General features: G+C 41.7%; 1 protein-coding gene across 1 annotated transcript in view; it reads right to left on the bottom strand.

The window, feature by feature from the left end:
* LOC142585233 (protein regulator of cytokinesis 1-like) overlaps positions 1-12686 on the bottom strand; it is a 30267-nt gene that overhangs the window by 7880 nt on the left and 9701 nt on the right. The window contains exons 4-9 of the mRNA XM_075695825.1: positions 11397-11564; positions 8938-9078; positions 6266-6404; positions 4550-4779; positions 3251-3397; positions 840-1100 (exon numbers count right to left, since the gene is read on the bottom strand). Coding sequence (XP_075551940.1) covers positions 840-1100; positions 3251-3397; positions 4550-4779; positions 6266-6404; positions 8938-9078; positions 11397-11564 — 1086 coding nt within the window. The remainder of the gene's footprint in view (positions 1-839; positions 1101-3250; positions 3398-4549; positions 4780-6265; positions 6405-8937; positions 9079-11396; positions 11565-12686) is intronic.

Genomic DNA, 12686 nt, shown 5'->3' with positions numbered 1-12686 from the left:
TTCCTTCATTTCTGCTGACCTTGGAAAATCACCGGAGTTTTCCTTTAAATATGAAAGAAAATAATTATACATACAGTATATGAAGATGCCAAAGAAGGCTAAAAATTTGATTTGTTAACTTCGGATGTAGCTTTTGTGTGCTCAAAACTCAAATATTTAACTCAATGTTGAGCTGGTTAAAAATTTTATTATGGGATTTTACGTGGTAAAACTACAATTCGATTATGAGGCATGCAGTGGGGGACTCCAGAATAATTTGGACCACCTGGGATTCTTTAATGTGCACCTGAATCTGTGTACACAGGTGTTTTCGCGTTTTGCCCCCATCGAAATACGGCCACCATGGCTGGCATTCAATCCCGCGACCTTGTGCTTAGTAGCCGAACACCACAGCCACTAAGCAATCATGGAGCATGTTGAGCTGGTCACCAAGATTGCGAGTACACATGCGACTGTCCATTAGTAGATTGGGGTAGGAGGAGAGGAAGACAACTAAAGTAGTGTTCATGCTGCCATGTTGTCTTTCTGGCCTCTTTCTTCACATAAACTTATGTTATGTGCATGGACTTCTGCAGAGCTAATTGTAGTTTTGAATGCAACTAATATCAAGAAATTAAAAAAGAGAATTGTTTGTTACACATCATACTTGGTGAAATCAAGATTTGCCTACATTTATGTCTTTCCAAAATTGTTTTTGCCCCAAATGGGGTGGAAACGATAAATGGCAGAATTAAGGACTTTATATTTCAGCAAGGTGCAAACGCTCTCCTATTTTTGCATCAGTAGCGGCAGAAATTTAGTTTCACTACTACACAAATGGCAACAACTGCAATACTTACCTGTGCCGACCGCTTTAGGGATCGACGCCTGATGGCAATGTTCCGGGCAGAAGTGCTGGCACCACCAGCACGACGCGGTGTTTGTCTGGTTGGAAACTGTTTGGTCAGAGTGGCTCGCCCAGGCGTGGCCAAGCTGCTGCAACTGCTGCTGCCTGCAACCAGCCTGGACATCTTTGTAGATGTGGTGCGGGATGGCGTAACAGGACAGCCTTCCTTTAGGCAGCCTCGAGAGGGTGGTCTAGCTGCCTTACGACGGCTTTCCTGTATGTAAAGTAAAATTAATTTGTAGTTGCACAAGCTGTAACTGCTTTGCGATTTGGGCAATGTTCCAGACATTTGTTGGTTTGACTCTTTTGCATGGTTTCATGTTTTGCCTCAACAATGCTTACAACAGCAGGGTTATGAAGACTACTCTGTGTGTAGCACAAAACCCTTAAAGGAGTCTACCAATTAGACCATAGCCTAGTATGCTGTAGTACCGATCACACTGTTACCGGGCATGCCACTCCGTGGCCGGTCTATGCATGGTAGAAACGCTGGAAAAGGGGGTTGTGCGAGTTTCCGCATAGCATAATGATGTTTTCTCGTATATTCAAATTGCAATCCAACGCTATCATGTCTGCAGGTTGTGTGCAAGTCGTACTTTACAATTTTTCTGACATATCTTACTCTGAGAAATTCATTAAGCTCAGTAACTTCTTTGAGCTACATGGAGGGCCTGCGTGGCAGGTATCTGTGGTTGGGAATTATTTTTCTCGAAATGACGGTCAACACTGAACACCGGATTTTCTGCTACACGGGGCCCTTAGCGCTATTGCATTAATACGTAAAAATACGCCCATGCAGTAGTTGCATTTCATTCAGGGAAGTGCCAGTGAGTGCAAGTGGCAGCCTTTGAGAACAGCAGTGTACCAATGATAGCGTGGCGTGTCGTTGCTTCTAGCCTTTTGTGTGCGCGCTGTACGAAATGAACAAGAGTTTGTTTCAACTCTGTATGGGCAGAACTGAAATACAAAAGCATTTTTCTTCATCCTAAAGGCTTAAATTAGCCTCAGTACATTCTATCAGGTTCGCCAGCAGAAGATGCATGGACTCTGCGATTGTGATAGGAACACACTGCTGCCGATCAATAGTTTCGAAGTTCTAGGAACTACCACATGCTTCTCACAGGTGAAAGCTCTTACAAGATGCTGCGATCAGTGAACTGCGACGTGTAGCAACATCACACGCACTGCGGCACGAAAAACATGGATTAGTTCTGTTGTGCGGATTTGCCGAGAAGCGCATTGGACATCCACCTTCATTGATAAAGCTAAATGGATGAGTTTATGTACAATATAGAGTGTATTATGTTGCGAATATAACTTGTTTCTTGCTATCTGATCTATTATTTTTCTATTCTTCCTGGAAATGGGAAAAGTAGGATATCCTGTTCCAGGTTCTGGCTTCATACCAGGCATAAGAAAGTATTGTAGAACAGCATATATTGCGTTTTTATGGACAACTAATTGTATATAAGCTGAAAAATCACCATCTTTTAGCTTGATTGTCTAAAGCAGAAAATTTTAAATCAAACGATAACTGAGAACATCGATGAGTAGAAAGCGTAGAATTCAAAATTTGGCTGGAATTAAGACATTCGGTACACAAATGTTTGGACATTAAGTACAGTACAACATAAAAAAAGAAAAGGAAAACGGGGTTGAAATTTTCTAGACTTGTTTGAATGAAACTTTGTGAGAATGCAAGCCAGTCTTTTCAGCAGAGGTGCAAGTGATGTTCTTTCCTGCCCTGGTCTTTTCTTCATTTCGTGTCACATTACATCATAATAAGCAAATTATTTAAGGCACTCTAATGCTTTAACTCTAGAAAAAAAAAACCTAGAAAGAAATGCTGCCATTATTTTTGCCAGTGTTTTAGAGGGTTTGGCTTTGATTTAAAGCAAGAAAGTGACAAGGAATAAGTGTCATGCCATTACTGCTTTAATCATGCAATGACCAAGGCAACTGTACAAGTTGCGACGGACATAGTTTACATGCAGTATTTCTGCCAAGATAATGATGTCCTTTACCATTTGTAAGCAAAACAAGGGCAGGGGAGGGGCAACATAAGAGAGGGGCAAAGTGTGGACTAGTAGCATAGTCCAAATTGTATGTAGATCTGCATTGGCAATCTGGCCAGCCAACATTCGATGCGATTCTCAACCAACCGGCCGGCTATAAGAGACTTCACAAATGGATGCTCTGGAATAATTTCAACCACATGGAGTTCTTAGCCCACACTCGAAGCAAGGCACACAAAAGCTGCCAAGTTGTAGCAAATGCCCCCTAGCCATCAGAATGAAACTAACATTGTGCCAGATGATGCTGTGAAGAAAAATTGTTAAAGCAAAAGGCCATGGTTGATCTCACCCTTTCCAGTCGCTCTTGCTCCTTTTGCAAGCTGTAGGCTTCATTCTGCGCAGCGATATGGCCCAAGAACTTGTCTCCCCACTTGTTGAAGACCTCCTGCTTGCTGCCACGGTAGTTTTTAATGTAGGAGCAAATTTCCTGCTCCAGCTGAGGGGAAAACATATTGCAAGCTCAGCACACAAGAATGATGTGCAACAAACAGGCAACACATGCATTGCAGCATCGGAATGCTCTTGGAGCAATGATGCAGCTTAAACTAAACTTGAAGGTGGAAAAGGCACAAACTGCTCTCAGAAGTAACCGATCTCACTGAAATTTTTCTGGAACATGGCATAAATCAGATTGCAAAGCTTTATATCTAAAAAGCTGAAAAGAATCGGTAGACCTATGAACAACTGGCGGCAGGCGTGTGCGAATAGTTAATTTTGAGACCAAATCGAACATGAGTTGTACGAGAAGCAAATCCAATTTCGAATAGTTTTTGAATAATGAACTTTTGTTCTCACCACCAATGTTTACGTCTTCGTATATTCACAAAGTTACCAAGTTTGTCATTACATTGCCCGCTATCGAATGTTTATTAAAAGCAATAACGGAGCATTAGAAGAAAACAAGCCATCTATTTGCCTATAAAGGACTCGTCGGCGAGCTTGAATGATAGCAGTTTAGATAACGAAGTCTGGCTCTCTGAGCAACATACTATAGCATGTTCCACTATGCAACTACTCTTGTTCTACGTCTGCTTGGCCGCCGGTATAAAGTGCACAGTTGCCAGTTCGAAGAATGCAAAACTTAAAATACGAGCATATATGAATAACGACTACCCAAGTCGAAGATAAAATATTCACGCACTCCTAATGAGTAGAGCTCACAAAACTGCTGCTGAAGCTTAGTTTGTGCAATGTTAGCTTCTACACGTAACATGTTTCCTGGCTAATAGGTTTTATTCCTACAATCCTGCAAAAGTCTTCTAGACTGTTTCTACCATACGTCAGCATCAATTGAGCGGCATTCTTGATTGCATCTCTCTCTGCCCCGCTGGAATGCCAGAATGTTTGAAGTATTCAGTTTGGGAGTTCACTTCGATGCATTTTGAAGTGGCTTAGTTTGAAAATGTAGCAAATCCTGTCAAAGTTTAGAGATTTGTTTGAATTATCTGGAATTTTGTTTGAAGCAAGTGTGAATCTACAGAAGGCCAGAAGGCTTTCTGTTCCCATCGGCACATAGCTCAAGAGATGCGGACAGAACTCTGGCTCCGTTAGCACAAAGCTTTCAGCAAGCCCTATAGTGCAGACATACTCTGGGCAGTTCTGCTTGTAGTCTGCTGCGTTCCTTTGTTTCGAGCAGGAGCTGCCCGCCTCTGTTGTTCAAGCGAGAAGGGTCATTTGATTTTTTTTCCATCTCCAGGAATTTGGCCCAGAGAGCTTCACGGCGCTCAACTTTGGCAAAGATGGTCTTATTCTCAGCGTAGAGATCTTTGTACATCTTCAGTTCTTGCTCCATTTGCTCTAGATGCTCTTCTGAGACATCTGGAAAGACGGAAGCAAAAGCAGTAAGACAGCGAAGCTTTGTATCTATGTACCATGTTATGCACTACCAGGCGTGCTGCTGCTGCAATCTGGAGTAGTCTGCCGTAACCGTGGAGTTCAAATAAGTTTCTTTCTTCATGTTTAGGCACGATGTGAACTAGACTCAGATGAAAAATTACACTCAAGGTTGTCCAGAATAAAGCAAGAAAAAGGTTGCTCTTCCAAACTTTTAATAGTGGGCTGGGTGGAGTTTACATACAGACACAACATGATGCACATTCGATTGGGCAAGCTTACTCGAATGTACAGCATGTCATGTCCAGATATAAACTTAATTCAGCGCACCAATGAATTCAATTTGCAGTTCTGTCCATGTCTTCACATGTTTTTGTCCTGTAGATTGTGTGTAAAAGTACTAGGTCATAAATTATGCTAAGTGAATTGCACAGTAAGCCATAAAGCATTAGAATCCTTAAAACCTTGAAATGCGTTATTTTGCTGTTATATGTTTTTTTTTTTATCCATTGAAGTCGGTCTGTGAGGTCCCCAACTAATGCCACACTGGCACTGCGAGTCCTAATAAATATATATTGCATTCCAGAGTATGCAAGGACTCAATCCTATAACTACCAAACGATTTTTCTGCTTGAGGACATTAGTGACAAGCACAAACGTGGTAAGGCACATGAAGCCACACTGCTGCCATTGGGGTGCAAAACATGAAGTGGAAAGCACAAGCTTCGGTTCCCACACTGATAGAAAAAAATTTGTCCAAGAAATGCAAATAGTTACACTTTACTCATATGAACAGATGTAGCGTACCTCTTTACCGTCTCTTTAAAAGGGTACTTTGAAATTCAAAAGACATCTGTAAAGAGGCACTCATACACATACAGTACAGTCTTGCTCTTGAAGGGGGCACCTAAGTACTTAAATAGCAAAATTTCCTAACGAATCTAGTAAGTATTTGAAAAAAAAAAAATACATGCTCGTGATATAGAATCCATTTTCTCATTTTCTCATTCTTTAACGAAAAAAAAAAACAAATTAAGGAGTGAATGTGATGATGAACAAAAAGAAGTGTTATTTATGTTAGTTAATGTATATAATGCCATTGACAACTAAAAGAAACAACCAGAGACAAGAGTATCTAGCATACCACAACAGTGATGAAACATTGAGAAATTGTCCAAACAATAAATTGCTATGTCTAAACTAGAAACGTAACTTCTAGACTGACTAAAGGTTACGCAACCTCATTTAACAACTGTAAATTAGCAGGAGAGAGTGACTGATCGCGTTCACTCATCAAGCACTGCCTCTCTCCAGCAACAGCCTAGCCCCTACCACTCACTTCATAAAATATAAAATGACATTTGAGCTCTTATCTCATATCTCAACGAGAATTGACGGGAGAATGCTAACTGCATGCACCCTTTAACAGTGAGCAACACTGCACAACGCAGAAGTTCAAGATGCCACAAACCTTCAGGGTCGTCCTGCTCAAGCGTCTCTGGCACGCAGCACTTCCGACGCCATGCAAGCAGCTCGTCATTTGTGCGTTCCACAAACTCCCGCAACCTCTGCCTTTTCAGGTCCTTTAACCTTGCCAGCTCCTGTTTCAGCTGCCAGGACAGAGGCAAACGAGCAGCAAGAGGAGCAAATTAACAGAACTGACCACAGCACAAGCTCAGCAACAGAAACATCAGCAGCAGCAACACCTCTTACATCCAGGATATGCCAGACACCATAAAGCTGCGTGCAACAGACTGAAATCTGGTACCACTGCCTATGCAATTTTTTCCTTAACGAGCACTATTCGCAATGGGAATGCGAGTTATGGGTGTGCTAGGCTCGTTGCAAAAGTGGCTTGGCCCAAGACAGTGCAACGTCTGCACAAATGAAGCTTCCTTACAATGAAATCCCTGTAAAAAGTTTTGGTTTACCCGTACTGGATCCTTGAATCAATTTCAGTCACATATACTGGAAAAATAAGGGATGAAAACAGAAACACATAGTTAAAAGCGACGCTCAGCCTCAGTTTTAACTTTCAGTGTATTGCCATTGCTATTCAAGTTCGATTATGAAAAATCGTAATTTATTATGTCATAATACAGAAAAATGTGCATTTTGAACAATATAAGAGGCACTTGACCACTGCGATTAATGAAACTGTTTACCAGAATGCATTGTCAAGGTGTGCTGGATCTCCAATGAAGCAGCCAATTATAAGTCAACACTTCCTGGCAATCCCTAGCGCACACCAGCATCGCTTTTTCCTGTAGTTAATTATAACACACTATGTCAGACAGCACTCCGGGCTTTCCCAACACTGTAAATAACAGAGCAGGCCACTTGTACAGCACTTAGCATCCAAGATCCCATGCAATACTAAGCTACTCTCATATAAAAAGCTTATTTCTCAAATACGCCTCTGGTTTGCTACTCATACATACAGTGCAGAATATATGCACTGAAGTATGCACAAAAAAAAATTATTTAATTTAAAAGCCATTATAGCCATTATAGTCATTACAGCCATTATAGTCGCTGAACTTCCAACTACCCCTGTTGCATCATCACACAATCTCCAAAAATGGCTGTGTGTAGTCATTAACTCTGTCTCAAGCTTTTGTGGATACAGTCATAGCCTTTGCTGAAGATGGTTGTACTCAATTTCACTTTGAACATAATGCCTCTTTTCTGATTCAAATATTTTTTTCACAAATAATAGGACACTGGAATTCAATATCTGGCACTGTTCATTCGTTGCCATTAGACCTTTCTAGTTGCCATATGCAAGTAGTTTTGCATATCTAATTCACTTCAAGTGTATTATATTTGTATTTGCTTGTGTGTGTCTGGTTGTCCTTTTGCTGGTGTCACTTATCTACTGTTTCTCATTCCCACTAATGCCCTAAACATTTGGTTGCAGTATGTATATAAAGAAATCACTGAAAGCTAAATGGGACAGCACTAGCCAATTGAATCAAAGTAAGTATAAAATTTCCTACAACTATTCCAGCAAATTGTTACATGCACTGCACAACAGCAAGCCTGCCAAGTCTTCCTCAAAGGTGCTGTCCATCCACGATGCAATGTTGCATGTATGGATTCCAGAAATCTATACCACTGAGTATATAAAATGCTCAATAAAATATCAATATAAGATATAGAAACACATTTGCAGTGCAAGTGTGTACAATCAACATGCCACTGTCTTACTGAAAAGTTCACAATACTATTATAAGTGGCAGTTGAGTGCACCTCTGTCATTTTGCCTAAAAAAGAAGTTGGAAGCTGAAATTGAGATTTTAAAAAATGATTGAAATGTGTGAAGACTTACGTGCGAGCTTATGTGTAGAGTATCCAAGAGAAAAGTTCAGCTAATCATCTAGACTCTACAATGCACACAAATAGAGCAAAGCCCCAATAAAAAGAATACCATGTGCTGTGCACACCAACCTATAAGCAAATGACAGAGCATGTGTGTCTTATGAATTGCTTTTACAGCTACGTTCAGCCACCACTCACCTTATAATTGTTATCTGTGGCCGGCTTCAGTACATTTTAGGACGGCAATCATGAAAGCTCGAAAGGCAACAACCACAGCACTATGTGATGCCTCAGCAGAGGCTTCATAGCAACCGAGCACTAGTTGAGTACTCAGGACCATCAGCGAGCTGGTAAAGGACAAGTGGTAAAATGCTGTTGCATATGTCGGAAGCCACAACAAATAAAGGTTCCATAAATTACAGATTTGAATACAAGGGCCCTGGTTTCAGACATACTGCAGAACAGCTGGCATGCAACAACTAGTATATACATGCTGGTTCATATGAAAAATGGCAGGGTTTCAGTATCTCGAAGTTGCACAGGGGGCTATGAAGGATGGCCTAGTGGAGGGTTCCAGATCAATTGTGACCACCTCGAGTTCGACGTGGACCCGAAGCACGGCACACGAGCGTCTGCGCATTGCAGCCCTACTGGAATGTGGTCGCCACAGGCATGAACCGAACCTGCAGTCTTATGCTCAGCACCATAGCCACTGAGTGACCACAGTGTGACTAAGTGAAAACACGCTCACAACAGGTTGAACATTGTATGACAAAAAGAGTTGCAGGCCGAGGGTATACAGTGTGTGTGAGTGTAACTTACCGTGGCAATTGCTTCTGGGATGAGGCCAGTGGTATGCCTGAACTGTTGCTCTTCGGGCACACTGAGTCGCTCCCAGTAGAGGTTAACCTGCTCTATAAGGGCAGAAATTTCTTCACGGCGAGCATTCTCGAGCTCCTTCAACTGCGGACACATGTGCAAAGACAGAAACAGTGGGGCTCATATAAGAGGACTGGTTATTGCAACTCGAAAGCACTGGAAACAAATGTCAACTCTGACTACAGGCAGCAAGATTATTCTTTGTGAGGCCTGCTCAGAAACAGCAAAATGGCATGTTCCCAATGCAGCCTACTCATCAAATATGTATTATCTACAACACACTTAATTATGTTCCTTGTAAAGTATCTACAACTGAAAATGCATATATTTACTTTCCTATCACACTTAGATAATCTACAAAGAAACATTACAAATTTTATGACATGTAGAACAGAACTATGGAAAGTTAGAGAACAAATGCAGTTTAGAAACACTGCTGAAGGAACTTCCAAGACTGAAACAGTTTGGGCACTGCACCTTGATTGCAGTTCTTCACTAAATGCAGCATGCTTTTAAATGCATGGCATTTCTCTGCATTTCACCTTGGAAAAAAATATGCAGATCCCACGCACTGTGGGAATCGATGTAAACAAAGCTTTCTGTGCTGTTTGCTTTGTTCGACGATAATTAGGGTGATGTTGACAGCAAATGTTTAATTTGTTCAATGTTTAGTTCAACATGCGAGTGGCAAGTTGATGTTAAATGTTACCTTACAGGCACCACTGCCGGTTGTCCGAGTAGTACACAGAACAAACAGCGAGAGGTTTTGCTTGAGGTGTTGTGCACCATACTTCATAACCTCCGGGAGGGTTAAGCATATTCATTGCCTCACACAGCGCATTGCATCGTGGCACAAGCATTAAACTTTAATTGAATTATGGGGCTGTGCATGCCAAAACCACAATCAGATTATGAATAACACCACAGTGGCGGCCTCTGGATTAATTTTGACACCGTGATGTTCTTTAACGTGACCCTAAATCTAAGTGCACAAGCATTTTTTATTTCGCCCCCGTCGAAATGCGGCTGCGGAGGCCGAGATTAAACCCGCGACTTTGAACAATGCCATAGTCGCAATGCTACCGTGGCAGGCACAGAAGTGCTGATATGACATGCGACCGATACCGTAGTGTCGTCTAGACCCTACGGTACCCTTTAATGTGGCTCTGCTTCTGCAGCCCTGCGCAAGTTGCCAGCTTGACAAATCTGCATGGTGTTTATTTTTCCATAAATATCAGAAACGTACCGTACCGTACCTTCAACCTGAATTTATCCCGTTTGTGTGCAGCTGCTGTCATGTCCACAGAAGTAGCGTTTCCTTGCCTTCCCACGTCACCTCCCCCCTCCCCTCCACATTGTAAGAGAACTGCGAGCGAAGAGTGGCAAGGCTATTATTCACTCGTTTCGCGACTGCGTCGGTTCTACCCCCCCCCCATTCTCTGCCTTCTCTCTCCCTCTTCTCTACCATTCTATCTAGCTTCCCTCTGGACTTGCACAAATGAGTTGCATTGTTTTGGATGAGTTCAAGGAAACGTATTAGATTTTCGTGAAAGGGATTTCTTATAGCTGCAGAATATTCTAATTGTGGCCTTAACAGGATTTTATACAGTAGTAATATTAAAGGAGGTGGAACACAAGAATACTTACGGCATAAGTATGCCAGCAAGTGGTTGGCTCAGTTCATTATATATCCAACATGAGGATTCCATGTTAATTTAGATGTTATACGCATGTCTAAGTGCTTATATGAACTTGTTTCAAAAGCAACACTATTCAGGTAATACACCGGCAGGTTATTGTTAGTGCAGGATCCTCTAACAAGTGTAAAGTTGTGAATGTTGAATTCGATTCGCCCCAATCATATCACAATTACCACAAATACCACAATTTGGTATCTTGTTAGCATTATGTTTACTCTGCTTCGTTGTATTGTTAAATGATGTATTGCATGAACACACGTCACAAGAGGGAAGTTTTTTTTTTTTGCACTGCTAATGTCTTCCTTTCATAACTTATTTTTTACTGTAAGAAGATGCACTGTTATGTTTCTGTTGCATTGCATTCAATGTATGGAGGCACATGGCTTTGTCAAGCTTCCATTTCTGAGAGCTTTTACTACTTGTCCCCAGCTTCATGTATGCAGTTATTTGATGTAATCAACATTCTTATATATCCGCTGCTCTATGAAAAGAAATGAACACCAGGGGCTATTTTTTTTATTTTTTCCACCTTTGTCATTGACGTAGACGCTGAAATGCCACCGTTGTCACTAGCATCATTTGGTGCGGCACACAAATAATTGAAAATGAAAGTTCAACTTTCATTTCAGTAAGAAAGTATGGACAGCAAATGGAGAGAGAGCCCCTAAATCTGTGCATGTAAGCTGGTAAAAAATAACTTGCCTTGTGAAGATAGGTGGCAGCACTTTCAAGGTTTTGCAAGGACAAGATGACTTCGTCGGGGCTGTCCACAATTTGTCTCTCGAACTGTGTTTCCGGCTCAGCACCAATCATTTGTAGCTGCGCAACTATCTCCCTTTGAAGAGCCACAAATTTGCAAGTGCGCAGAACCTGGAACAAACAGGGCCATGGGTCAGGGATGGAAGAGCTGGATGTCTGCCAGAGCAAACTGGCAACCAAAAAAACTGCAGCATGCTTGCTGCTGCGTTTCTGCAACTTAGCCAATCATCTGGTAAGAGAAAAAGTGTACACATTACGAGAAATGTGCAGCAGGAACCAGAGGTTGCTCATGCGAGGCCGAATGCCACCATGCCAGCAGACAATTAGGTGTGTGCAAGTACCCCATGCTTGAATGTGAATAGAAGAGCTTATGAAATTTCTATACAATTCAATAATTTGATAGCAAAATTTTAAATGTCTATAGGAGCAGCACAGCCTACAAAAAGAAATTCACAAGGTAGTTCAAAGTGCTCAGCCACTGTTGCAGCCACAATACCCAAGAAGCTATGCTTCAGGAAGCATTGCTCCACAGAGGCATTGCTCCACAAAGTTCCTTGGCTACCATGTAGATCACTTATCGCACAATATTTTGCAGTATTAAGGATGCTTTCTTCTGAGGCTGCCTGTGAATTCCCCTCAATTTAAGTGACATACTGCTTCGTTTTATTGGCCTTGGAATGGGAGAAGGCAAGGAAGGAATGTCAGGACGCCATTCAGGGCAAAGGAAGAGAACATTGGCAGTGAAGCTCACCCCCCTGGGAGCAATGCAATGCAAAATTCCAATTTCTCCCACAATAATGAACTAATTCAAAACCTTCTAGCAGTAGATCACTCATGCACTTAACTTGCAGTGTAGAACCAAAATTCCTCACAGGGCCTGATGAATAGCCCTTTAACTTTTAAGCAATCATTCCATTCGTGCGGTAACCCAATGTTCCTTTCTCCGTGTAACATTACATTCCAACTTGAAGCAGAAAGCCCACACTGCTTTCCTAAGACAGAAGTCCATCTATGGCATAAGAATGTTGCTCAAATCTCTGCATTATTTCACCAAGTCAACTTTGATGAAATTATGCTTTGCTTTCATTCACAGTAATTTCATTTATTGCATCTCAACATGGGGAAACACTTATCCAACCCACCTAATGACACTACAACACATTCATAATCAAACTAATCCAATACTTACCTATACTGCTTACCATGGCAATGTGTCACACCTTTGCGCCCACA

The sequence above is a fragment of the Dermacentor variabilis genome, chromosome 6 (genome assembly GCF_050947875.1).
Source record: "Dermacentor variabilis isolate Ectoservices chromosome 6, ASM5094787v1, whole genome shotgun sequence".
Lineage (NCBI taxonomy): Eukaryota > Metazoa > Arthropoda > Arachnida > Ixodida > Ixodidae > Dermacentor > Dermacentor variabilis.
This window is presented reverse-complemented; position numbering and strand designations above follow the sequence as displayed.